Genomic DNA, 25,727 nt, shown 5'->3' with positions numbered 1-25,727 from the left:
AAAAAACCCTATGACAGTCCATTCTCACCCATTAAACGTGACAAAATTTGTTGGTCTTCCTTCTGAACTTGGAAGTATCGGGGTCTTTCTTGAAAACCAGCTAACTCCAATCTGTTGATCCTCCTGTGCTCCTCTTTCAGAGCTGGGCTTGGTGGACCTCTCCAAAACCCTGGATAAAGTCTTTCTCGTCTTACCCAATTACTGCTTGGGCCAATGCATCAGTGACTTCTACCAGAACTACGAGTTCATTCAGTTTTGTACCTCCTCCGTTGAAGCCATCTTCATCTGCAAGGCGTTCAGTGAGTCTCTGTGTTGGTCCTCACCTGCCCATCCTGGCCATCCCACTGTAGCCGCACTGGGGGGTTTCTGTGGGGTGGGTGGTGGAGCTGGGCAGTATCATGGGGCCTCTAACCCAACCTGGGCAGCAGCTCCAGGTACCATTTTAAAGCAAAAACTGGGCAGCGTTTGACACTCATAGGTGATCCAATTAAGGAATCTTTTCCTTACTAATGATTTGGAGGAAAATGTGGGCTAGACAAGTAAAGAGATCCCAGTCCCAAGAGTGACTTGATCTCCTCTGCATGCCTCCCCTTGGGCATCTTCTGCCAGATCCCCTCCAGACCTGAATCCTCTTGTGGGAAGCGTTGGAAAGAGCTGTGGGCAGGGAGCCAGTGTGGGCTGGGATAGAGATAAGCCTGGCAAAGCTTTGGGCTCACAGCTTTCTCTGGAGCATATCTGCCCCTCCCCAGAGTGTGGGTTGACCCAAGTCTTGATTTTGTTCCATCTCTGCTCAGATATCAGTTATCAGATGAACTGCTTTTCCTGGGAGACGCCTGGGATCGGACGATACCTGACGTCCTTGACCATCCAGGGTTTCTCCTTCCTCTTCCTCCTTTTCCTCATTGAGACAAACCTTCTCTGGAGACTGAGAACTTTGGTCTGTGGCATCTGCAGGCGGCGGAAATGGGTGAGCTGAAGTGTGTGGGAGGAAGAAGTAAGGTGCTTTCCAAACCAAGCCCAGGAGTCCCTGCAAGCTGGAGACAGGCCCTCTTCACCTAAATCATCTTCCCAGGGAGCATCCCCGGAGCAGGTTGCTTGGAGGGACCGATCCTGTTGAGTGTATGGGTTGGCAAAGGGAGTGAGGCGTCCCAGGAGGTGGCTGATCGAAGGGATGGATCCTGCCCGGGTTGGGGGCACTGGAGGAACCCATTTGTCCCACAGCATCCAGGTGGCAAAGAGTGTTTTTTCTCCCCCGTGTTTAGGTGGCACTGCTGAACAGGGTGTCTGTGCTGCCAGAGGACCGGGATGTGGCAGATGAGAGGAAGAAGGTTTTGGAGTCACCACCAGAACTGCTGTCATCCCTCAGCAGCCCTCTGGTCATCAAGGAGCTCACCAAGGTGAGGAGAGCGTGGTCGTGCCTGAGCATCCTGCTGCCACCTGAGCCGTGGTCCTCACGGCTGATAAAGCCACCGCTTGCCTTGTGCCATCGGGCAGTGACTGGTGTGGCTTGTGTGTTGGTCTCCACCAGGTCTACGACAGCCGGGAGTCCCTGCTGGCAGTGGACAGGATCTCCTTAGCGGTCAGCAAAGGGGAATGCTTTGGCCTTCTTGGCTTCAATGGAGCGGGCAAAACCACCACCTTCAAGATGCTGACTGGTGACGAGAGCATCACGTCGGGGGACGCCTTTGTGGATGGCCACAGCATTCTGGCCAACATCAAGAAGGTACCGAGGGCTGCAGGGGCGGAGGGCGGCATTACAAACAGTCCTGCGTCTGCCTGGGCTGGGTCACCTTGCAAGTGCCTCTGAGGAGGACACAGTTGCAGTTGCCAGGGGTGGAGGTAATATCCCAGGGACGCTGCGTCCTTGTCTGGCCTAGCTCTTCGTTACTTGGCCACGTGGAAGCAGTCCCCTCTCCACTGGGATGACAGATGTGAAACAAATAGAAGCCAAACCTTGGGGAGGTGGCAAACCCTTCCTCAAAGGGTTTTAGCTCTGTAGCTGGAAATGTGAAAAATGTGAGTTAGTGATCACAGTGGGATGACGGTCTCTCTAAAACAAGCGGGTCAAACCTTTCCAGACCCCTGCTAGAGGTCTGCTTGCTGGGAATTGCCCACTCCCTTTAGAAAAGCAAGAGATGAGCAGGGGTCAGGCTTTCAGTTCCATCCCTGGATACCTCTACCACTGTCAGCTCCAGACAACGTCAGGCAAGGAGAACACGGGGAGGGTCTGCCCTGCAAGCATGGCCCTGCTTGCTTCCTCCCCTGGGACTCTGCCTTCTGTTGGGCTCTTGTCCCCAGAGGAGACTAGGATATGGGGAAGGTACAGACCCTCCAGTGCTTTCCTCCTCCTGAGAGCCTGGGCCACCTGAAATGGCCCCTCACAATGAGGAACCAGCTTGGGAAATGCAGCGTGAGGCCACGCAGTTGCCGTCCCGAGGTGCGCTGCGTGTGTCCATCCCCGCCAGACTGGCTGCTCCAGCGATGGAGGAATTTCCTTCTCGTTTCACCTGTGGTTTCGGAGCTGCAGCTCAGTCCCCGTCGCTTTGAGCAAAAACCTTGCAGAGATGCAGCAAAGCCCTGTGGGTGCCAAGGCACCTTCTGGCTTGGACACCTCCTTGCAGAGAGCTGCCTGTGAGCTAATCCCCGTTGGGTTCCTCTTGCCCCAAGGTCCAGCAGCGGATCGGCTACTGCCCGCAGTTCGATGCCCTCCTGGACCACATGACGGGCCGCGAGACCCTGAGCATGTATGCCCGGCTGCGGGGCATCCCCGAGCGCTACATCGGCAGCTGCGTGGAGAACATGCTGAGAGGGCTGCTCCTGGAGCCCCACGCCGACAAGCTTGTGAGGACCTACAGGTGAGAGGAGACATGGAGACACCCCATGCCCTCTGCCCCTCGTCTTGTGGGCCTCTCCCTGTGCTCGTATCGGGTCTCTGTCCCCATTCCCGTCTCCTTCCGCAGTGGTGGTAACAAGCGGAAGCTGAGTGCTGGCATTGCCCTCATCGGTGGTCCCCCCGTGATCTTCCTGGATGAGCCCTCCACCGGCATGGACCCTGTGGCCCGACGTTTGCTCTGGGACGCAGTGACGCGGACGCGGGAGTGTGGCAAATCCATCATCTTCACCTCCCACAGGTGACACCTGTCCAGGCAGGGCTTGGCCTGAGAGATCAGGGAGCGGCCAGGAGGGTGGTGGGGTCCAGGGGATGGGACCCACCTCCAGGGCCTGGTGGTTGGGCACTCCCACAGCCAGCAGTGGCTGGCTTTACACAAATCTCCCTCCTCCCAAAGCCTGGAGAGGAGAGAATCCACCTCCAGCCCCTTCCCAGAAGCCTCTGCTGTTCTGTCTCGGTGCTCCTGCCCTGCTGAACAAGTCCTCTTCTGTCCTGCAGCATGGAGGAGTGCGAGGCCCTGTGCACGCGGCTGGCCATCATGGTGAACGGGCAGTTCAAATGCCTGGGCAGCCCCCAGCACCTGAAAAGCAAGTTCGGCAGCGGCTACACCTTGCTGGCCAAAACGCGGAGTGAGGAGGAGGGTGAGCTGCAGGCCTTCAAGGCCTTTGTGGAGAAGACTTTCCCAGGTACCGTGAGCTGCTGGAGCGGTTGCCCTCCAGGGCAGGGCAGGATGCTGCTCGTGAGCTTCAGTGAGTTTCCTAACTCAGAGCCTCTCCTTGCTCATCTCTCCCAGGCAGTGTCCTGAAACACGAGCACCAGGGCATGGTACATTATCACTTGACCAACAAGAACCTCAGCTGGGCACAGGTAAGGGGGTGCTGGAGCACGTCCCACCGCTTTGCAGGAGGAGGCTGGAGGGGCAGCCCTAGTCCTGTCCCTTCGCATGCTCTTGATGCTTTGCTTTCACGCTCAGCTCATCTTCCTTTTCTTCCAGAGCCACTCTCTGTCCAAAATCCAGGTGACTTATAAAAAACAAGCTAATTAAAAAGTGGTTTTTCTCCCTGACCCTTTCCCACCTCCTGGCCCAAACAGGTCACCTGCATGTATGGTCAGTGTGCGAGCACCCGGCACGCACCGTGCGTGCTGAGCCGGGACCGCTCCATCCCACCCCCCCGAACTGGCTGCCCTTGACCGCAGCCCTCCAAAGGGAAAGCAGGGTCTCCCCGGGGAGCAAGAGCTGATTTTGCCTTTGTTTGTACCTCTCAAAATATTTCGTGAAGGCTCTGGAGGGTGCTGGAAGGGATGTGTTTGGTCGTTGCATCCTTCCCACCCCGCATCTCCCTGCTGGGAACGTGGCACTGGCGGTCACAGCATCGACCCACCAGCACCTCTCCGCTCCCTGCTGCTGCCCCTTGGCCCGAGGAAGCGCCTTGCACCCCGGCTTCTGGCGCTGCCGCACACGGTCACCGGTGCTGTCCCGCCTGGGGCTGCGGGCGGGAGGCCGAGCCATGGACCCTGTTGGATCCCAGCTCAGGGATACATATATAAAAACACACATATATATATAGAGAGAGAGAATATATAACTATCTGTATACCGTGTACATAGGTTTTTTTTATATAGTATATACAGATAGTTATGTACTATCTATATATAAATATGTAGTATACAGTTATATATTTATATAGTATACAGAGTTTTTATATACAGTATAAAAGTATATATAGGTTTTTATATATATCTGTATACTATATACTCTATATGCTCTGTATGCTCTATATACTCTCTATATAGAGTATATAGCATACATACTCTATATACTATATATAGAGTATATAGTATAGTGTATAGTATACAGTATATTGTATAGAGTATATATACTATATACAGAGTACATAGTATACAGATTACATAAAAATATACTATATTTTACTTTATTTTTATATATACCTTATACATAAATATATACTATATACAGATAGTTATGTATAGTATATATAGTATACTATATAGTTTTTAGTGTATATATATATTTTATATATATAATGTTTTGAGCAGAAACCTTGGGCTGGGATCCCAGCCCAGGGATATATAAAAAACCATACACACACACACATATGTATGTATGTATCATATATCTATGTAAACTGTATATATACACAACATCATATATTTTTAAATGGGGTCAGGTACTCTGCTAAATAATCCGTCTCCTGGCTCCCCACCGCCCTCCCGCCAGGGAGGGTTTCGCTTCCCCCGCGTCTCCCCGGAGGAAAAAGCTTCCTCCGCGTTCTCAGTCGCAACCCGCGGGGTTCTCCCGCAGCCGAGGTGCCCTGCAATAACTGCCGTGCCCTCCCTCGTAGGTCTTCGGGGCCTTGGAGAAAGCCAAAGAGAAGTATCGCTTGGAAGACTATTCCGTGAGCCAGATATCCCTGGAGCAAGTCTTCATGAGCTTCACTCGCTTCCAGCACTACACAGAGGACAGAGGGAAATGAGCAGAAGCCCCCACTGGTGCCCTTCGTCATGGACTGGCCCTGCTGCCTATACATAGTATATATAGAGACAGTAATTTATATATCGGCGTGTCTTAAATAATGTATAAATGTAAGAAACTTTTCACCGGGGAGGGGGGAGAGGATGGCGTCGTACCTTCTGCTGTCGGGACCACAAGTGGTGCGTGTGCATCGCGTGCCGCCGCAGCGCCGGCGCGGGTCTGTGTGTGAGTGTGTGTGTGTGCATGTGACACTTCCAGTCTCCAGCCTTCATTCCCATCTATACAGCAAAAAAAAAAAAAAGCCCAAAAAGCAGGGGGAAGCCTGGATGGGTGGAGATGGGTGTTGGGAATTGGGCTGGCAGAGGAGGAGTGGGATGCTGTCCCCAAACAGCACCGTGCTCCACCCCCCCCCGTGCCCCTCTTCCCTGCCCAGCGCTCGCACCTGTCAGGACGCTGCTTCGTGGTCTTCGCCCGCATGTCGACGTGTATCGTTAGGTGGTTTGCTCGTGGTTTAACAGGAGGCTGTCAAATAGCTTAGATCCAAACCGTTCGCTGGGTTAATTAGGATGCGCTCTGGTTGCCCTTAGAAGCACTTTGTGTCTAGCTGGAGCGGACAAGGCAAGCCTCCCCTCTGTCCCCTGCGTGGCACGGAGGAGGCTCCGTCTCCTTTAACCTCTTAGAAAACGCTGTGCCCTCCTGCCTGCTTGCCCATGGGTGGAGGCAAGCCTGTCCCGAGGAGCTGGCACCGGCCCGAGCCGTGCAGGGGGAGCTGGCTCTGCGGTGCCGGGTGCTGGCGCTGGGCGGGAGGGAGGATGTGTTAATGGAGAAGTGCCCAGAGCTCGGCCCCTTGGGACAGCATGTGATGGTGCTACGCTGCAGAGCCGTAGCTCGGGCTGACGGCAGCGATGGGCGAGAGGTGTCACAGGGTGCCTGGGGACGCTGCTGGGCTCACTATTGCGTCCGTGAAAAGGTTTAACCAGCAGCACTGCCCTGCAGCGTGCTCCGCAGCCACAGGACCGGTTTTGAAGGCCAGCGATGCTCTTGCTGCGCCCGTGTCCTGCTGTGCTCTCCCCTTACACCCCACACAGCTCCGACCAGAGCACGCCTGTCCCGCGTACCCCCCCCCCCCCCCTCGTCCCCATCCCCTCCGCACCATGCCAGGCTGCTCCGGCAGCGAAGGCACTGTCCTGCCCTTGCCCAGCCATGGGGGATGCTGCTGGGCACGGTGCATTAGGCACCAGCACTGCCCAGCCCTGCCTGCGCCGAGTCAGAGGCAGCAACTGGGATTTCTTTTTTTTTTTGGCATTTCCCAGTGGTTGGGTTGCTTTTTTTTGTTTGTTTGTTTTAAATCCGTGTTGATTCTTGTCTGTCCTTAAGTAGTCCCTGTGTCACCTGGGGGCAGTCCCCTTCGGGCCGGCTGCTCCGCGATCAATGCAGAGCTATTTGCACTATAGTAATACACACAATTGCACATATAAAATGAATTAATATTTATGGCGAGGGGTGCTGATTCCCTTCTAGTGATTGCATTGTCAGGGGTTGGGTTATATTTTTGGGTTGGGTTTTTGTTTTGTTCCTGTGACTGACTCATTCTTTCCTGTTCCCTTTTTTTCCCTTTGCCTAATGTTGTTGTTCAAACCGATGGTGCATCATGTTACTATGAATTTCCCTGGATCTTAACGATGTGTGTTTTTATTAGCAAGCAGCCAGCAGGTGAATGGCATCCCTGGGACACCTCAGAGCCCTTCGGAGCTGCTGGCATGGAGGGTTTGCTCCCTGGGAGCATCCCTGCAGGCGGCAGAGCCAGCCGCTGCCGGGGGGGGGGGGGGGGGGGGCCACCATGCACTGGGAAAACCCCAGCACCAGCGACCTTCCTGGGGGCAGCACCTGTGCAAGAAAAGCGGGGGGTGGGGATGCTTTCTGGTGGGAGGGTGCCTGGAGCCATTAGGAAAGCGCTGGGGCTCCCAGTAACTGCGGGTTTTTTTTGGGGGGGCGGGGGGGGATATGGCAGGATGCAGCGGAGCCTCCAGGGCTTTGCCTGGGATGGGGAGCAGTGGGAAAGTGGGGGTTGTGGGAGGGCTAGATGCCAAATTGCAATGTGGGCTTATGCCAGGTACCACAGGCTGGCACCACCCCGAGGACAGCAGCAGCAGGCAGGACAGCTGGGACACCCCACCCCCCCCCAGCATGTCCTGTTGGGGTACCGGTGACCCCCCTGCCAGGCTTGCTCCCGGGGCAGGTGGCACAGAAGCAGCGTAACCCCTGCAGTGCCCATGAACGCCACGGCCGAGCCAGTGCTAGAGGAGTCAGTGGCAAGGATGGCATCCCCTGGCACCAGCCCACCACCGCTGGGGTCATCCTGGCCTCAACGAAGAGAGTCTTAACGAAGCAGCGTCTCTCGGTCACACGGTGCTGTAACACCCCTCCCCGCTCGCCAAGGCCGGAGCTGCCGGCTGCGCATGGTGCTGCTCACTCTGTTTCAGTTACAGCTGCAGTGAACTACCCCGGGGGCAGGAGGCAGGACCAGGATTGCTCATCAGACGGGCACTGCTCAGGCTTTGTGCTGGCAGGGTCACGGCTGCTGTTGGCAACTCTCTGGCCTCCCAGGCTGCAGCGACCACGTGTAGTGGCAGAAGCATCACAGGTCCCAGGTGGCTGCTGCTCCCCTCTGGCTGCAGTGTGGTTGTTATTCCCATCATAGGAATAATAAAGATTTTTTGTTTTTTTTCCCGCGGGCGTTTCCTGGCCTCCTTTGGCGTCAGAGAGCAGCTCCAGCCCTGGTGGGCTTGGGCTGCTTAGGCTTTGCTGGCCTCCTGCTCTCTACCTTGGGGGGAGGACATAGGGGAAGGGAGGGTCATCCTCCAAAACCTGACCTGGAAGGGCTCAGTCGAGCCTGGAAAAGCCCATGTGCTGAGGGGTTTTTGTGTGCCAGATGCCTCTGGGAGCAGAAGTGGGGATCCCCATCCCTTCCACCACAACCACCCTTTCTTAGCCCCCCACCACACCCCAACAGCCATGGGCAAGGGGGAGACCTTGAGCTTGGGGCTCAAAATAGCTTTTGTCAGAGCAATGTCAAGGGCCTCCATAGCAGTGGGGGCCTTGCCCTGGCACCCTCATTCCTGCACCACAACCAGGCTGCTCAGCACCCTGCCCATGCCCATATGTCATGTCCCCCCCCCCTCCCCACATACACCCAAGACAGCACCAGCCCCTGGCAGAGCCCAGGGAGATGAGGGAGCACTGGGGCAAGGATACAGCTCCAAGGAAAACAGGGAGATAAGCCCTTTGCCTCCAGAGCAGCACAGTGCCCGCTCAGCCAGGAGCATGCCCCCTCCACAGGGATGCCCCGTTCCACGCCAGCCCAGGGCACGATGCTGCACCCCAGCTGCTCCACCACCTCCTGCAAACACATCCTCCCCATCCCGCAAGTGCCTCTCCACTGGCAGTTTCAGCACTTTATTGTCTGGCGGTCCTGCTACAGCACCCTGCTGTCCTCCCCGTGGCTACGGCCGCAGAGGAGGGATCCGCTCCCTTGTCCCCAGCATGGCACCACAGTGTCCCTGGGAGCTGGCGGCTGCAGGAGCTGCAGCGGTCCGAGAACTGGCACTTAAGGAATCCTGGCTGGGGCCGCATGCTGCTCCTCCACGCTGGGCGCAGGGAAGGGGCGCGCGGCCAGGCATGGCTGTGGTCCGGTCCCACTGGCCTGGCAGCGTGGGTCACTTGATTTCAGTCATCTTTTAAAAACGTGGTTCTAAAATGCCACCGATTCTGGGTTCTGACCAGATGCTCTCAGCTTTGTCTCTCAAAAAAAAAAACCAACCCAAACCTTTCTTCCCTTTTATGAGCAGTTTTCGATTTTGGCCAGAAATTGCTGTGCCCACCACTCCTCCAGGTCGATGGGAACAAAGTCTGAAAGAGAGGGGAGGGAGAGAGCAGAGCATAGCAGAGCAGCTGGAGCAGGGAGCAGAGCTCTGGGTGCTCCTGCTAAGCCATACCATTTGCCACTGGAAAAAAAAGTGACACCCAAAACTTCCCCCACCCCTGTGCCCTGTCCCCAAAAGGCCAGGCTGGATTTACAGGGACCTTCTCTTCTTGGGGACTTCTTGGCCGCTGCAGGAGCCCCCAGGCTGTGTTCACAGCCCTTACTCCAGCTGCCATCAGAGAAGCACGTTGTCCCCGTCCCGCTGCGCTCCAGCTTGGTCCTGCTTGGCCCCGGGAGAGGCAGGTCCCCACGGTGGGACCTGGGGGGCTCCTCTCCAGCACAATGTTGAGCCCACCTTGGTGGCTGGAAAAGGCATGATTTCCAGAAGAGTCATCAACCAGGCGTCCTGCTTGCTTGGGCTCTTCCGACAGGGCACCGTGGGACATCCCCACCACAGTGCTGGGGGCCAGCTGCCCCCCAGCACCCCTCGAGCGGCCTCAGCACTGGCAGGACAGACCCAACCCAGCCCCTCTGGCACATCCAGCACTGGGATCCTCCTTCTCTTCCCATCGCAGCCCTGCTCAGGTACCCAACTGAGCCCACACCAGCTCATCGCACCCATGAGTCCAATGTACCCCCGAGTGCCACGACTGCTTCCAACTTACTTTTCAGTCCAGGGCTGGGGGTTTTCTCTACGTACTGCACAGGGCCGCAGGTGCTCTCCCCGCTCCGGCTGCCGTCCAGCTGCTGCTCTACCTGCTGCCAGGCTGGGGGTGGGTGGAAAACAGGCAGTGGATGGTTTTGGGATGGGGATTTCCCAGCCCGGAGGGGCTGCGGGAGAGGAGCAGGAGCTGGTGCAAGGGAGGGCAGCTGCCCAGGCTGGGGACCCCATCCCTGGCATCGAGGTCCCCAGCACAATGCAGCTGCCTCAGGAAGGACCCCACATCCTCCAGCCCCCCCCCCCCCCAGGGATGCGACAGCAAGCAGGTGCCTGCCCCCACGGACCCTCTGCCCTCACCTTCATAGACGAAGCGGACGTTCTCCTCATGGGCCAGCGTGTAGCACTCCTCGGGGGCCGAGACCTGCTGCGGCAGCACCTGTGGCCTCTTGCCATTCACTCTGTTGAAGATGAGTTTCTGGGCTGGGCTGTCGAGGGAAGCCAGGGGGAGGTGAGGGGGGACAGGCAGCTCTTCCCACCATGGTTTGGAGCAAGGACAGGGGTTGTTCAGATGCCCCAGGTTGCCCCGTAGCATGCACAGTTGCCCACAGCCCTGGCGAGGCCAGGGCCACAGTTGCAGCCAGCCAGACCCGTTCAGCCCTGTCCCACAGGGAAGGGACCAAAAGGGACGCAGCCCCCTGGGAGAGGGGGTTCCTGTGCAGAGAGGGGTGCAAGCGAGGGGAGCTCCCCAGGGAAAAGCACGCCCTGCCAGTCTCCCACTCATCCTCCAGCCCCAGCAACAAGTGCAGTCCCTAAAATAAAACATCTGCCACCAAAATTGCCGAAATATCAGGAAAATGGAAATGAAATCCAGTTAGGCACTGGGCAGGGGGATGCGCCGTCATGCCGTTCTCCACAGGCCAAGCACCCCGGTTTGCTGAAGCAGCCCCAGCCCCCAGCATATGCCCGAGGTGTCCCAGGACTGGGACAAAACCCTCTGCCAAGTGGGAGCAGGTCAGGCTTCCTCAGAGCTGGGATCCCCTCCCGAGAGCAGGGCACTTAAACCAGCCCCAGCCTGGAAACAGCAAAACTGGGCAGATCAAAAGGAAAGGTTTGGGATGAGACTCGTGGGCACGTTCAGTGCAAAACTTCAGTATTTTGGCTTTTCTGCCCAGCTTCAGGGCGGGACACATCTGCAACGGCCACGTTTGTCACGGGACAAAGTCTAAGGGGCCCGGGAGCGCAGACGGGTTACGGTTTGCAGGGCAGGTGAGACCTAGAACAGGCAGCCCCTGCCCGCGCCTCCCCTGGCAGTTCTGCAGGCAAAGCCTGGGGCAGGGTAACGCACCCCACACCACACGTGGCCGGGGGGCACCGGGCAGGCATCCCCGCCTGCTGCGGGCATGGCGGCAGCCAGGAGCATGCCCAACCAACCTGACTGAAGGAGGATAAGCGTGGTAGCAGCCACACCGGTTAATTAGTGAAAGATCCCAGGAAGGAGGGGAGCTGGAGGGGAGGCTTTTCTCATCCATTTCTTGAAGCTGGAGGAAACGGGCAGAGCTGTACGGGCCCCACAGCCCTGCCCGACAGAGCGGAGCTGCCTACTCTGCCAGGCTGGGGTTTGGCCCCAGCTCTCCAGCTGAGAAAGCATCTCCTTAGGAGGAGAAGCCATCACCCCTCCAGCTGCTTAAATCCCCTCCGACACCTGCCCAACAGCTCCAGTTATTCCTGCTACAAGCTGGGAGTTTCACCCAAAAGCTGTCCCCTTCCCTCCCTCCCTTCCTCCAGGGCAACCTCCAAACCCTCCCGTGGGCCACCACGGCCTCCATGAATCCAGGGCTGCAGCTGGGACCCGCCAGCCCCGGGGACCAGGCGGTTACACACCGGTCCCCGGCGCGGTGCGGGCACTCGCCCGGCACCGGTTCCGCCAGCGGGTTTGTGCAATCGGTGCCTCCCCCGGGGTTTGCGGGTGGGTTGCACAACCCCAGCCCGGCCCGGCCCCCGGCTCCCCTCGGCACCCACACGCAGGCAGCAGCACCCCAGGCAGCGCGGTGCCCCCCCAGCCCGCCGCTGCCTGCACTTTGCCCGCTCCACTGGCCACGAATCCCGTTCCCCCGTGCTTTTTGGGGGGAGGACGAGACGGGGACGACCAACTCCGGTCCCGTTCCCCCCACCCCCCCCCCCCGAGGGGCGGCCCACGCCACGAGTGGACAGTCCCCGTGGGAAGCGGGCGGGGACCGGCAGCGCCGCAACCCCCCGCACGTCCCGGCATGCGGGCACCGAGCGACGGCGCCGGGCCCACCCACCCACCGGCGGCCCCTCCCCCGGCGGCGCGGCCCGGCCGCCCCGGTAACCTTTCCCCAAGGTCACGGCGGCCGCCGCCGCCGCCGCCGCGGGGCTCACCTGGCGGGGGGCCAGGCGCCGGGCTGAGGCCGGCCCCGCAGCTCGCCCAGCTTGCTGCTCTCCACCGCCTGCTGCGTCGGACCTGCGGGCGGCGGCGGGGCGTCAGAGCGGCCCGGGGGGAAGCGGAGCGGGACGGGGCCGGGGCCGGTGCCCACGCACCGCCACCCACCCCACCCCCCCCCGCGCCCCCCTTCCCCGGGGTCCCCGGTACCTGTGCGGCGCTGCGTGGCCAGCTTGCTGGGGCCGCGCGTCAGCGTGTACATCCTGCGGCCGCGGCCCCGCACCGGCCCCGGCCCCGCACCGGCCCCGCCGCCCCCGCCCGAGTGCGGCGCGCGCCCCTCGCCGGGCCTTTAACGGGCCGGGCCGGGCCGGCCGCCGCGACACGCCCCCGCCCTTAAAGGGCCCGCGCGGGGCGGGCCGGGGGGGGGGGGCAGCGGAGCGCGGGGGGCGGGCGGTGGAGCCGGGGCGGGGGGCGCGGGGAACGGGGCACCTACAGAGGCGTGTGAGGGACGGGGGGGAGGCGCGCGTGGGAGGCGTCGGAGGCAGAGGCGGGGAGGGGGGGGGGAGACGTTGGGGCGTGGGGGGGATACGCGGGGCGCGCGCGGGACACATAGGGGGCACGCGTGGGCCGGGGGGGGACACGCACGGGGCACATAAGGGGGGACACGTGGGATGTGGGGACCCATGGGACACACGCGGGACACATAGGGGGCATTCGTGGGATGTGGAGGGCACACAGGGGACACGGGGGCACACGTGGGACATGGGGACACACAGGGGACACGCATGGGACAGGCAGAGGGTACGCGTGGGGGGTGGGAGACACGCGACACGCATGGGACACATAGGGTGCACACACGGGTCAAGTAGGAGACAGGGCACAGGAGACGCGCGGGACACAAGATGGCACAGGCACGCAGGGGACACAGGAGTCACAGGGAACACAGAGGGGACATGCACGGGGTCGTTCCGGAGACAGGGGACACTGGAGCCATGGGACACACGGGGGAGATGTAGGAGTCACTCCCGGACACATAGGACCCAGGCAGGGGACAGCGAGGGAGTGCAGAGACAGAGGCTGTGCCACCACCATGGGGACAGCACTGTAACGAGCCTGGTGAGCCCCGAGCCGCGCACCCCATGACCGCCCGGGAGCCGCGGGCCACCCCGCAAGGTGGGAAGCCGGGGCGGGCGGCCATGTCCCGGCCATCGCGGTGACCTTTGGAGCAGGGAAGGTGTGCCGAGGTCTCCCCATGTGGCAGGAGGTGCAGCCCCAGGATGTGACCCCCAGCCGGTCCCCAGCCACCCCACACCATTGCCCGTAGCTGGGTGGCATCCAGGGTTTTGGGGACAGGCTGTGTGACAAACCCACCGGGGTCTTAGGGGGTGCTCCAGCCTTGCTCCGGGGGCAGCAAAGCCCCCCCACAAGGGTGACCTTGGCCTTTCCACCCTGCCGGCCACATGGCTGTGGTGGCACAGCCCTGCCGGGGTGGGAGGCGGTGCGGGAGGGTGCCTGGCCCCCCAAAAGAGCATCCTGCAAAGCAGGGCCTGATCCTGCAGGGTGCCAGCCACCCGTGGGTGGCTCACAGGGGGGCACCCAGCAGCCGTCAGCCCCCATGCGGCTCCCCCCAACCCTACAGGATGCGGCCCTCGTTACTGTGCTTAAATACGGCTGTGACCCAGGAGGACCCCACCACCGGCTCGTCACCTGCCCTGTCACCCAGGGGAGTTGTGCCTCAGTTTCCCCACCTGAGACCTGCCCGGGGTTTATAGGGTGCCCGTGGGCGCACCGGTGCAGCCCCGAGCCCTCCCGCGCTCAGAAGCCCCAAACCCCAGATCCTCGGGCTCCGGCTGGATCCTTCCAGGCGTCCATCGTCAGCGGGAGTCGTTGCAGAAGGGCTGGGGGCGGGCGGGGGTTTCGCTGGGAGTCCCGTGTGCCCAAGATTCACGCCGCGGGGTAACCCCGCTGCCCCCCCTCCGGCTCCCCGCAGCCGGGGCGTCCCACGCACCCCCATTTTCCTGGGGTGTCCACGCGGAGCATCGACCTGGTCCTGTTGGGTGTGGTGGGAGTAGGGTGGGAAAGGCCCATGCGTGGCGGGAGGGCGGCAGCACGCGCCGCCCCACGCCGCCCCGGGGGCTCCGCCCCGCCCCGCGGTCGCGCGTGGGCAGGCCGAGTGCCGGCGGGGCGGCCCCTCGGCCAGCGGCGCCGCTGGTGTAGTGGTATCATGCAAGATTCCCATTCTTGCGACCCGGGTTCGATTCCCGGGCGGCGCAAAGCCGCACTGTCACTTTTTGGGTTTTTTTTTCTCCCCCCCCCCCCCCCCCCCCCCCGTGGGAGGCTCCACCCGCGGCGCGTGGGGGCGGTTTCTCCCCCCCCCCCCCGTGGGAGGCTCCACCCGCGGCGCGTGGGGGCGGTCCCCGTGGGGGCGGCTGGGACTTGTAGTCCCCGCACTGCGGCCAGCGCCCGCTCCAGCCATGCAGGCGCCGGCGGCGGCGGAGCGCAACAAGGGCCCGATCCTGGCGGTGCTACGGGAGTACGTGGGGCCCGGCCCCCACGCGGGACCCGGCGTCCTGCGGGTGCTGGAGGTGGGGGCGGGCGCGGGGCTGCACGCCACGCACTTTGCCCGGGCGCTGCCGCAGACCCTCTGGCAGCCCTCCGACATCGACCCCCGGGCGCTGCGCAGGTGAGCGGGGAGCACGGGGGGGGGTCCCTGGGGAGCACAGCCTCCAGCCCCTTCCCCTCCCGACGGACCCACGGCTGGAGTGCTTGGGCTCCCCAGCTCGGTGCTGTGTTTCAGTCCAGGAAAGACCCAATATTCAACCCTCAGACAGCCCGGGCTCCCCAGCTCGATGCTTATTTTTAACCAGAAAAGATGCGATACTGAACTCTGGGACAGCCCAAGCTCCCGTGCTTGATGCTTTATTTTTTTTCCAGAAAAGACCCAATATTCAACTCTCAGACAGCCCAGGCTCCCCAAGTCAATGCTTGCTATATTTTTCCCAGAAAAGCCCCGACATCCGATTCCCAAACAGCGCAGGCTCCCTGGCTCAGTCCTTTATTTTTCCCAGAAAAGCCCCAACATCCAAGTCTCCGCCAGCCCACCCCGCTGCGGAGCGATTCCTGCCTGCAAAGCGCCCGACCACGCATTGCTGAGCGGCAGTCGCCCTCCTGTTACCCACGCGTGGGCCGCAATGCTCCCCGGTGATGCCGGGCCTGATGCCCAGCTCACTGGGACACCCCGGTGGCTCCCACCCGTGTGTGGTGGGTGGCTCGCACCCCACTCCGGGCATTGCGCCGCCCCGGCAAGCCGCATCGGGCTGTGTTTATTTGCTCTGCGTTGGCGTGTGCGGATCCGGCCGTGGCCAAATGCCCATTCCAGGCATTGCAGCGCCTGGCTGGAAGGGCTCGGTTTCCATTCAGGAAACAAAAATAAACCCCAGCTCTGCAGCGCGGGGAGGAATTCCCCCATGAAAAAAAATAAACCCGGTGCCAAAATCGGCGCCTGTCCCGGGGGAGCGCAGCCGGCGTCCTTCCCACCCGTCACCTCTCCAGCAGCGGCACCAAGCACACGCTGCCCTGGTTAAAAATAATCCCCAGGCTGGGGCCGGGAGGCTGCGGTTCCCTGCTCTGACGCTTCGGGAACTGAGACCTGGCTGGTAAATGTGCCGAAAAGGGTATAAATCACACCAAAATCACACGGTACTGGTGCAGCGGTACTGGCGGTGTTCAGGCAGCCCGGGCGCAGGGGTGCAGGCAGCGCTGCGGGCAGCCCAGGCGCGTGGGTGCGGGGTGGCGTGCAGGCAGCCTGAGCACGTGGGTGCTGGCAGTGCTGCAGGCAGCACGGGCGTGTGGGTGCAGGCAGCACGCAGGCAGCCTGGGCACGTGGGCGCGGGCAGCGCGCATGCAGGCAGCCGGGAGGGCAGCGTGCTGCGGCTGCCCTGCTGAGAGGCAATGGTGAATTAGGAAATTTTTTAGGCGCAGGGGTCTCTCGGTCCATCTGCTGCCAGTTGTCTGGCTGCTGCCGGTTCTCCGGCCGCCCCGGCAGCGCCCCCAGCAGCCCCGTCACCCTTTGGCCTGTTGCAAAGCTCGGCGATACCAGACCCCTCGCCCTGTGCAGAGCCCCCCCCGGCTGTGTTGCAAGCACAACCTTATTATTAGACATCAGAGACTCCACCTGGGAGATGCTGCCGGTAGCCGGGGCAGGCAGGTTTCGGGTCTGCCTGCAGCAGGTGCTGGTGGGGGGGATGTGCGGGGGGGCAGGCAATGCCCCGGCTGGGGTTGACGTGGGGTTTGGTGCCCACAGCATCGCTGCCTACGCGGAGGCCATGCAGGTGCCCAACGTGCTGCCCCCCATCCTGCTGGACGTCTCACAGGGCTGGGAGACGTGGGGGGGCACCCAGCCCGCCACCCTCGACCTCCTCGTCAGCATCAACATGATGCACATCGCGGAGCTGCGGTGCACCGAGGTGAGCGGGGCAGGGCTGGAACCACGCCGGCCCTCGCCAGGTCCCTGTCCCCTGGTCTGGGGGTCCCAGGGCCAAGGAGGGGACTCCCGGGGGGGTGTCACCAGCCCCCTGACCCAGTCCCCACCTCTCTCTTTCCCCAGGGCCTGTTCAAGGGTGCTGGGGTGCTGCTGAAGCCTGGAGGTGTGCTCTTCACCTACGGGGTGGGTGCTGCTCGGCTGAGCACCCGTCTTGGTGCGGGAGCATCCCACCGGGCACAGGGTGTCCCTGGGCATGCTGGGGGGGGGCAGATGGGAGGGCAGCTCTAGGCATGGTGTGGGGAGGCTGGGAAAGGGGGGGGGGCTCGGGTTTGGGGGTCTCAGCCTTTTGGGGCACATGCTGAGCCCTGGATGGGGCGGCTTTGGCTGTTCGCTCCCAGGACGGGAGGGATCCTGTCCTCCCTTGCCCCATCCAGGGCAGGGTCTGGGGGGGCCCGCGGTGGGTGATGGGACCCGTGGTCCCTCTCAGGGGCCATGTCCCTTCTCGCTTGGCTTCTGTGTGTGGTGGGGACAGCAGCCCATGGGCTGCGGGGGGAGCTCAGGGGACACACACGATGGCTCGTGCCTGCAGCTCTGGCTTCGTGTCCTGGCAGCCCTACGCCGTGGATGGCCGGATCAGCCCCCAGAGCAACGTGGACTTTGACCGCAGCCTGAGGCAGAGGTAGGAAGGGGGGGTCGGGGGGGCCCAGGGCTGCTCATGGCCCGTCCTGCCCATGCTGCCTGCCCTGCCTGTGCTGCCTGCAGCCGCAAGGAACTCCCTCCCAGCGTGGTCCTTCAAGACAAGACCTAAAGCATCGACCGGGGGGAGCCCCCCCCACCTGGGGGCACCCCCGGGAGATGGGGATGCTTCAGGGAGCGCAGGGGTGAGATGTCCGTCTGTCTGACCCACGCCTCCCTCCCCGGCAGCAATCCCACCTGGGGCCTTCGGGACACGGCGCTGCTGCGGCAGCTGGCTGAGGCCAACGGGCTGCACCTGGAGAGGATGGTAGGTGCTGGGGTCTGCCGGGGGGGGACAGTCCCCGCACCAGTGGGGACCCCCACCCTGACCCCCGGCTCTGTGCTTCCAGGTGGACATGCCGGCCAACAACAAAAGTCTCATCTTCCGCAAGCAGTAACCTGCCCCCACCTTCCAGCACCTCCCGGCATCTCCCGGCACGGCCACCCCCCCCCTCATTGATGCCTCCTCGAGGGGTCACACCATCCCCGCACCGGTGCCAGCCACGGCTGGGGACAGCAGCGATGGGACGGTGCCCCACTTGCCCCAGCCTGGGCTGGGCTTGGCTGGTGGGCTGGGGGGGGGGATCCATCTCCCCTGGCCCCTTCGGGGCTCCCTTTGCAATGGGGCGCCCCAGCCTGGCCCAGAGGAGCTGCCGCAGCTGCCACAGGGGGCATAGGCATGGGGGGGGCACAGCACCCCTGGGCGCGGGGGAGACCTCTTGCTCAGTGCCGGTTTCCCCAGAGGATGCTGTGCCAATGGCGGGGGGACCTGTCCCCCTTTCCCCACCCCAAGGACCCCATCCCTCCCACCAATAAACTCCAGGGCTTTGCCACCCCCCCCAGCAGCTCCCTGATGCTTTCAGCACTGACACTGGGGGCGGGGGAGAGCATCCCCAATCCCCCTGCTGCAGCGCCAATGGGGGGGGGTCAGATCCTGCACCAGGAACACCCAAGGCACCTGGGCCTGGAGGCTTCGGTGCGATGGGAAGGGGTTTTTTTTGGGGGGGGGGCGGGGGGGGGGGGGTGTTCCTGGCAGACCTCCCACCCCTCTGCAACCCAATCCAGTCCTTTATTGCTGCTGGCCGGGCTGGGGGGGGGGGGACACATACGGCAGATAAATTACAGGGGAGGTGGGAGCTGGGCTGGGGCTCAGCATGGGGTTGGTAGGGAACTACACGACAGTGGCCCCCCCACGTCGGCACGTCCCGGCTCTCTCCTAGTCCTGAAAGCGGTTCAGGAGGTCGCAGGTTTTCTTCTCCATCAGCTCGTAGATCTTCTTCACCCGCTTGTCGTTGGCCGCCCGGACGTAGCTGCTGGGGTCCAGCGTGGCCATGCCGTCGTGCACCTCACCCATGATGATGAGCGGCCCGTCCTCCGCCGTCATGTTGGGGCAGGGGCAGCTCCAGTCCATGTCAGTCAAGGTCACCTCCAGGTACTTGATGTTGAAGAACTTGAGGCCCATCTTCTCATCCTTGAGGACATCCTCGAGGGCGAAGCGGGCGATGCCGGAGTCCTGGTCCTCCACGATCTCCATCAGCCGGCCCACGATGGCGAAGTCGCTGCGGCAGAGGCTCAGCACCATCTTGCTCTTCAGGCGGCAAGCCTTGCACTGCAGGCTCTTGGGGAAGGGGCAGACGTCCTCGCAGGTCTCCTTGCTCTCGAAGTTGTTGGTGTTGCCCTCACAGCCGCCGTAGACGAAGGAGTGGCACTGCTTCAGCAGGTGGTTGTACGCCCAGCGGGGTTCCCAGTTCTGGCAGGGGCCCTGCACCATGGGCAGCAGGCAGGTGGGGCGGGCGCTGCCCAAGCAGGCAGCCCGGCACTCCTCGTAGGTCTCGAAATGGTTCCTGTTGGCCCCGCAGCCCCCGTAGCGGAAGGTGAGGCAGGAGCCCTGCTTGGCGTCGAAGTGCCAGCGCACCTCCAGGGCCTCGCACCGCCGCCGGTCCGGCTCCTTCAGGCACTCGGCGCTGGGGAAGGGCTGGGGGCTGCCAGCCTGTGGAGTCCCCCCCGGCTCCCGCCTGACCACCGACAGTGGGAAGTCGGCGCGGAGCAGCCCAGCAGCGTTCCTGGCTGTGCAGGTGTAGATGCCGGCGTCCTCGTGGCGGGCGTTGTAGATGACCAGCTGGCCGATGTTGGTGACCACCACGTTGCCGTACATCTGGTCCGGCCGCATGATGAAGTTCTCCTCCCGCTCGCTCTGCTTCTCCCAGGTGATGTCCGGCCGCGGGCGCCCGCTGACGTCGCAGCGGAAGCTGACGGTGCCGCCGGCACGCACCGACTGGTGGAAGGGGTTGCTGTAGAGGGCAGGGGGCACCGGCACCTCGGGGCCGGCTCCCGGCGTGGGGCGCGCCGTCGTCTCCTGCGGCACGGGGCTGGTGTCAGGCCAGGTGAAGATGTGCTTGCAGGGGACGGTGGTGAGGCGGGTGCCGCGCAGGCACGCCTCGGCGTCCATGTAGCACTTGTTGTAGTAGGTGAGGCCGTCGGAGGCGCAGGTGAAGTTTGGCTCCTTCTCGCAGCGGTCCTTGCACTTGCAGACGGGCTGCCCGTCCCAGATGTCGCAGTCGGAGCCCTGCTGCGCGCACACGAAGCTCTCGCACGAGGCTGCCGGCGCCAGCGCCAGCGCCGGCAGGCTGCCGTCGGCAAAGCGGGCGGCCACGCAGCTCCGCAGCCCGCACACGTTGGTGCAGCATTTCTCGAAGCCTTCGCAGTCCTGGCCGGGGGGGCGGGAGAGGAAATCGGGGGTTGGGACGTGGAAGTCACCGCCGTGCAGTGGCCGTGCATGCTGCTCCCACCCCACACGGGGCTTTCGGGTGGGCAAGTGTCCCCTGCGCCGCCCTGTGCACCCCCCAGCATCGCTGGGCTCCGGGTAAGAGCCAGACCACCCCAGAATGGCTGCGCTGGCCCCAGCCCCCCCTCAGCTCCCCCAGACCCTCCCCAGCAGGGGGGGCACGACAGTGATGACAGCCCCTTCTCCCCCAGCAGACAGTGTCTCACCCCTCTCAGCTTTAGCTGGCTGAGGGGAGGCAGAACTCATTGCACAGATGAATTGCAAAGGAGTCACTCCCCCCGGGTCCAGGCAGCCCTAACCGGGGTGGAGGTGCTGGTGCCCCTGCTTGCTGCTGTGGAGCCCAGAGCCGCAGCTCTCTGGGACGGGCAGCCTGGTCTGTGGGTGGGCTCCTCACCTCAGGGAAAAGTCGGGAGAGGGGGCCGGGGGAGGCTGTCCACCGCCTGATGGAGGTCCCTGTCCCAGGCACCCGTTCCCCTCGGCTGGGTGGGAGCATCCTGGGGGTGCACAGAGGGGGTGTCCTGGCCACGGGGCACAGCCCGGGGTGGGACATGGGGGGCTACAAGCAGTTTCTTCGCCTGCTGAGGGCCAGGGAGTGGCCCCAGGGCATCCGTTGCGCCTGCCAACAGCAGGGGCTCGGGGGGGGGTGAAGTTGCAGCCAGGCTGAGCGCGTTGCACCGAAACAACTGAACTGGCTGTGCCACCGGGCACGGGACCTGCACCCCAAAGCATCTCCCTCAGGGGACCTGGGGATGTCCCCCCACACACCCACACCCCCTCCCGCAGCCCCCGCAGCCCCCCCGCTCACCTGGTCAGCCTGGCACTCCCGCTCACAGGTGCTCTGCGCATCTACCCACAGGTTGGGGTTCAGCTGGTTGGGGCAGACCCCCAGGTGCCGCATCCTGCCCGGCTGCAGGCTCAGCCCGGCCGCTGCCACCGCCAGCAAAGGCAGGAGGAGCGTGATGCCCATGGGGGCACGCTGCCGCCCACCCGCTCGCCGGCTCCGGCCCGGGCGGCCAAAATTCCCGCGAGGAGGCATCTGGCCACCCCGGTCCGCCGGCCTGGCTCGCTGGCGAGGGCTCAGGATAAATCACATTCAGGATGGAGGGGACGAGGGAGAAGGCGGGCGGGCGGGGGGACAAAGAGGAGGAGGAGGAGGAGAGGATCAAACCTCTGCCCTTCAGCACGCCCAGCGCCTGCCGGACCACCAGCGATGCTGCCCGCCACCTCCATCCATCGCCGCCGCTCGGCTCTCGGGGTGCCGGGGACACGGTGGCAGCGGCGTCCCTCGGCGAGAGGGGCTCAGTCCATCCCGGCTCCCCGCCGGCACGGCGAGCGGGGCGAGTGGGGTGGAAGGGGAGGATGGGAAGGTTGTAATCTGAATCCCCTCCCTTCCCACTGATGTTTCTGGGTGTTTGGAATGGGAAAGGCGCTGACCTCAGCCTCTAACCCCGGCGAGCCCAGCGATCGGCTGGGCAAACACAGGGGGGAGATCAAAGGCAGAATGCGGAAAGTCTCCAAAGAGGGAGAGTGAAAGGAGGGGACACACACACACACAAAAAAAACCTGCCCGGCCCACGGAGCCGAATTCCTGCAGGATGAGAAAACAGCCAGAGCCTGTTGTCCACTCGGACAGGGCCGCCGGCGGGGAGACACGTGGAGCCCACGCTGCGGGGCTGCCGGGGACCGGGCTGGCCTGGGAGCCCCTCACCCCGCACCGCGCCTCTTGGCACCCGCTGGGCAAAGGCAGCCTTGTGCCCAGGAGCAGGGTGCCGGTGCCGGCACGTGTCCACCCTGCTCATCTCTGCTCGCCGGCCAGCATCCCGAGAGTGCCGCGCCGCCAAGCACAGGACGCTGGCTCGCCCGGCAGCACGGCAGGGTGGGTGCCCACCCAGCCCCCCTGGAGGGGCTCACCCAGCCTGGCGGCGGCTCCCAGCCTTCCCTCCCCGCTGATTTATGGCCAGGCTTTTTAAACTGGCTGTATTATTCCGAGCTGGAAGGCAGCGCCTGGCCGTGCCAGACCCCGGCGGGACTGCTCCGGCACGCTGTGCCTGGGCTTCAATCCTGCCGCTGCCTCCCTGAGCACGTCCCGCAGCCGGCCCTAAGCTGGCAGGAGCCGGCCCTGGCTCACCGGCCAGATTTCCCTAATCCCCGGTGGAGACTGACCTGCAGCAGGCACATTTCACGGCATTTTTGGGAGCATTAACTCTTCCGGCGCTGGCGAGAGCCGTGACCCACCCGCCTCAGCGCCGAGGCAGGCTCTGCAGCTCCTGGGAAGCAGCAAACCCACCCGAGGGGGTTTTGCCCCGGGGGGGGGGGGGGGGGGGGGGCAGCTCAGAACCCCCAGCCTCCCTTCTGCAGGGCTGCGAACTGGGGGGGCAGTGGAGGGGGGCCAAAGAAGGTGGGGAGCCTTTTCTTGACATTTTTAGCGGGGAAACCAACCCGCCCGCGCCCCAGAGGTGTTTTTACATGCGATGGTTTGGTGCTCCCCCCGCTTGAGGCTCCCAGGAGAAGCCCCATTGCACTGGACCAGGCGTTTCGGGGGAGCTCTCGACACCCGCCACGCTGGTGCGAGCGGGACACAACCGCCGTGCCCCGGCACGCTGATCTCCAGCTGGTGCCACTGACACAGTGCCACGACCTGCAACCGCTGCCACTTCCCTGCCCGAGCGGCTGCCGGGGCCGGCAGACGGCTGCGCTGCCAGTGGCTCCGTGCCGGGGCTCCCCGGGGGCCTGAAATCAGCTTGCCGTGACCAGACACGGAGGGCTGGACCGTGTTCCGTGGCTGTGCCCGGGGACCCCACTCACCCCGGTTACGTGGCCAAGCAGCCACCCGAGGGTCCGGCTGGCCCTGGACGTGGAGAGGAGGTTACGCTGCCCCAGGACACTCGCGGGGAGGCTGATGAGGTGTTTTGCAAACAGGGAATTGCATCAGGACAGCCTGGCCTGGGAGCTGCCGGGGGCGTACCCCGCCTGCCCTGGCAGCCCAGAGCCCCCCGGAGCCCCCCAGCCGACCCCAGACACCGGCTGCTGAGCGGGCACTGCCAGCGCCCGGCTGCCTGCAGCAGTGTTACGCATGGAGATCCCCGACCCCCAAACCCGCCTCGGTCTAGCCGGGAGGCAGCGTTGCAGGCTGCCATGGCACCTCGCTCCCCGAGGATGCAGCCTGGGGGCATAGAGCCACTTCGGGGTGCCCCAGGGTCCTTCTGAGGATGCTGCTGCAGGAGGGAAGGGAAGGGGGGAAGAGAAAAACTGGAGCCCAGATTTCGCCCATCCCCACGCTGGGGTCCATGTGGTCACAGCAACACAGTCCGAGAAGGTGCCAGTGCTGGGGTTTGGGTCGGCTCCTGCCCTGCTGACCCCTCTCCGGAGCCAGGGGAGCAGCCCCCGAGGGGTGGCCCGTGTTTCACGCGGGGGCCTGAGATCCCTGTGTCACCAAGATCAAAAGCGGCGAGGCCGGGACAAGCGCCCGCCAGGAACCTTTGCCTTGGCGGCACAAGGCCGGCCGGAGGGATGCTGGATGCCGCATGGTTGGAAATGCAGCTCCCAACGACTTGAGACCCACACCCACACCTGGGGACCCCTGCCCAGCCTCTTCTAGTGCTTCTTCAGCAGAAGGTGGAAAAAAAGTGACTCTCCCCACCCTGGACCAAGCCCACTATAGACTTTCACCATCTAAAGGCTTAAAGCAGCCATAACTTCAGCCTCTCCCGAACTGTTCGCCTCCATGCATCCAAGCACACACTGCACCCCAAAACGGGGATTTTTTGGGGTCACTTTCAAAGATCCCAGACATGGATGCGAGTTTTATGGCTCATCTTCTCCCTTCAAGACAAGGGAGCGCAGGAAGCGGCTCAGCACCCCGTCCTGGAGGGAAGGGCACTTGTGCCATGTCTCCCCCTCCGGTAACGCCCTGCACCCAGGGAGGAGGGCTCCTGCCCCACCAATGCACCCATGGGTAGGTGCATCCTCATTTTCAAGCACCTCGGGTGCAGGCAGATGGAGGTCACCATTTCTTCACAGCCTGCACGGTAACAACCCTGCAGAGGACAGCGGGACCAACCCAAGACACCCTCGAATTGAGAAGGTGGGTTCAGATAAACGCAGCCAGCTAGGAAAGACCTGACCCAGCCCAGAGCAACCTGCTCCCTCCCCTTTCTCCAAGGAACAGGGACCCTTAAAGGTCCGTCTAGCCTTTCCCCCGAGCTTCAGGCTGTGCAGTGTGTTTTCTTGCCCTGCTCCTCCAGAGCAGAGACAGCTGCAGCAAAGGCAGCCCCTACTGCTCCAGCCTAATGGGCTCCGGCTGTCCGTACCCCACCTGAAACCACACACAGCCTTTGTTTCAGCTCTGCTGGCGGGAGGGAACAGACACTTCCAGCCCCCCCCCCCCCAAAAAAAAAGGAGAAAAGTCTCCGTGACTCTTCCCTGACCAGGCTTTCACCTTAGCTCCAGGGTTTTCCAGGCTGCAGACACTATCTCATTTCCCCCCTGCCCCCTCCCAGCCCCGGCAATTACTACTTAAGCTGTTAAAACAAGCGTGGCCAGTCTGGTACGAAGTGGAAAATCTGATCCTAGGGAAGCGAGCAGGCAGGGGAAAAGGGAGGTCAAGGGGAGGTGGGATGGGAGCGAGAGAGAAAAGGATCAGGCAAGGAGAAGTTTCCCTCCACTCCAGGAGAAAACCCCCTTCCCGGGGCTCCCGGCCCCAGCCGACGCCTCCGAACGCCAGCCCCAGTGACACCCCAGCGGTGACACCGGTCCTCTGAGCTCCCTGCGCCATCTTTTCCATTTCAAAGTCACGTTTGTCCCAGGCTGACTTTCAGCTCGTTCCAGTCCAGGTAGGATGGGTGAATACTGCCACAGCGCTCGGTCCTCTCCCCCCCCCCCTCCCCGAGATCGCCCGGACCCAAAAAGGCAATTTAAGGCTTCGACTGTACTTGCAAAACCTGTCCCCGTGTGCCAGGGACGGCGCGCAATCCCACGCAAGCTGATGGGGAGCCTGGCTTCCTACAGCCACCTACGACATTAAACGTGTCGCAGGCTACTCTGCGTTTCCTTAGAGCTCCGCTCCCCAAGAATCAGCAATTCTGTGAGAATCAAGCCTTTAGTAAGAACAGTTTTAGCTTCTGCATTTGTAGAGAAGGGCAAAAAGAACCCCAGAGCCAGGAATTGCGACTTTAAGACCCCCCCGAAAATGCAATCTGGGGTTAACAGGAGTTATTTTGAGGCTGATCAGGAAGCGGCAATATGCACCTCCAGAACAAGCAGTCCCAAATCCCCAGTTTTGGGCAAAACTATCACCTTTTCCCTTCAACCTCTTCCCAGCCCACATGAAAATTGATACAACTTCTCCACCTTTCAA

General features: G+C 62.6%; 4 protein-coding genes and 1 non-coding gene across 5 annotated transcripts in view; 3 read left to right on the top strand and 2 right to left on the bottom strand.

The window, feature by feature from the left end:
* ABCA3 (ATP binding cassette subfamily A member 3) overlaps positions 1-7,064 on the top strand; it is a 31,570-nt gene extending 24,506 nt beyond the window's left edge. Inside the window, exons 23-31 of the mRNA XM_076350625.1 lie at positions 141-299; positions 795-967; positions 1,263-1,397; positions 1,529-1,723; positions 2,668-2,855; positions 2,961-3,131; positions 3,389-3,576; positions 3,684-3,757; positions 5,254-7,064. Of these exons, the coding sequence (XP_076206740.1) occupies positions 141-299; positions 795-967; positions 1,263-1,397; positions 1,529-1,723; positions 2,668-2,855; positions 2,961-3,131; positions 3,389-3,576; positions 3,684-3,757; positions 5,254-5,385 (1,415 nt within the window). The 3' untranslated portion in view covers positions 5,386-7,064. The remainder of the gene's footprint in view (positions 1-140; positions 300-794; positions 968-1,262; positions 1,398-1,528; positions 1,724-2,667; positions 2,856-2,960; positions 3,132-3,388; positions 3,577-3,683; positions 3,758-5,253) is intronic.
* Positions 7,065-8,824: 1,760 nt separating this feature from the next.
* Positions 8,825-12,674, bottom strand: MCRIP2 (MAPK regulated corepressor interacting protein 2). The gene is made up of 5 exons (XM_076351058.1): positions 12,579-12,674; positions 12,368-12,449; positions 10,325-10,452; positions 9,972-10,073; positions 8,825-9,293 (listed from the first exon to the last, which is right to left on the bottom strand). Exons 1-5 carry the CDS (start codon positions 12,628-12,630, stop codon positions 9,223-9,225), a joined length of 435 nt encoding a protein of 144 aa, XP_076207173.1. The 5' UTR covers positions 12,631-12,674; the 3' UTR covers positions 8,825-9,222.
* A 1,896-nt stretch (positions 12,675-14,570) lies between these two features.
* TRNAG-CCC (transfer RNA glycine (anticodon CCC)) lies at positions 14,571-14,641 on the top strand. Its single transcript has one exon. It is a non-coding gene; the product is annotated as a tRNA-Gly (tRNA).
* Positions 14,642-14,830: 189 nt separating this feature from the next.
* METTL26 (methyltransferase like 26) lies at positions 14,831-18,421 on the top strand. Its single transcript, XM_076350839.1, has 6 exons — positions 14,831-15,051; positions 16,672-16,834; positions 16,975-17,034; positions 17,463-17,530; positions 17,776-17,854; positions 17,937-18,421. The coding sequence occupies exons 1-6, from the start codon at positions 14,843-14,845 to the stop codon at positions 17,982-17,984; spliced, it is 627 nt and encodes a 208-aa protein (XP_076206954.1). The 5' UTR covers positions 14,831-14,842; the 3' UTR covers positions 17,985-18,421.
* Positions 18,422-18,796: 375 nt separating this feature from the next.
* Positions 18,797-21,601, bottom strand: WFIKKN1 (WAP, follistatin/kazal, immunoglobulin, kunitz and netrin domain containing 1). Its single transcript, XM_076351130.1, has 3 exons — positions 21,540-21,601; positions 21,177-21,447; positions 18,797-20,293 (listed from the first exon to the last, which is right to left on the bottom strand). Exons 1-3 carry the CDS (start codon positions 21,599-21,601, stop codon positions 18,803-18,805), a joined length of 1,824 nt encoding a protein of 607 aa, XP_076207245.1. The 3' UTR covers positions 18,797-18,802.
* Between the last annotated feature and the right edge of the window lie 4,126 nt (positions 21,602-25,727).

This window comes from Aptenodytes patagonicus, chromosome 13, assembly GCF_965638725.1.
Source record: "Aptenodytes patagonicus chromosome 13, bAptPat1.pri.cur, whole genome shotgun sequence".
Lineage (NCBI taxonomy): Eukaryota > Metazoa > Chordata > Aves > Sphenisciformes > Spheniscidae > Aptenodytes > Aptenodytes patagonicus.
Note: the sequence above shows the minus strand (reverse complement) of the source record. Positions and strands in the feature narration are given on the sequence as shown.

Coding starts and splice junctions, on each gene's coding strand:
- MCRIP2 (XM_076351058.1), bottom strand. CDS start 12,630: ATGTACACGCTGACGCGCGGCCCCAGCAAGCTGGCCACGCAGCGCCGC. Junction 10,074..10,324: donor CGTCCGCTTCGTCTATGAAG/GTGAGGGCAGAG, acceptor ACCCACCCCCAG/CCTGGCAGCAGGTAGAGCAG. Junction 9,294..9,971: donor CCCCAGCCCTGGACTGAAAA/GTAAGTTGGAAG, acceptor CCTCTCTTTCAG/ACTTTGTTCCCATCGACCTG.
- METTL26 (XM_076350839.1), top strand. CDS start 14,843: ATGCAGGCGCCGGCGGCGGCGGAGCGCAACAAGGGCCCGATCCTGGCG. Junction 16,835..16,974: donor CGGAGCTGCGGTGCACCGAG/GTGAGCGGGGCA, acceptor CTCTTTCCCCAG/GGCCTGTTCAAGGGTGCTGG. Junction 17,035..17,462: donor GTGTGCTCTTCACCTACGGG/GTGGGTGCTGCT, acceptor GTGTCCTGGCAG/CCCTACGCCGTGGATGGCCG.
- WFIKKN1 (XM_076351130.1), bottom strand. CDS start 21,601: ATGGAGGTGGCGGGCAGCATCGCTGGTGGTCCGGCAGGCGCTGGGCGT. Junction 21,448..21,539: donor GGGCGTGCTGAAGGGCAGAG/GTTTGATCCTCT, acceptor ATTTATCCTGAG/CCCTCGCCAGCGAGCCAGGC. Junction 20,294..21,176: donor GGGAGTGCCAGGCTGACCAG/GTGAGCGGGGGG, acceptor CCCCCCGGCCAG/GACTGCGAAGGCTTCGAGAA.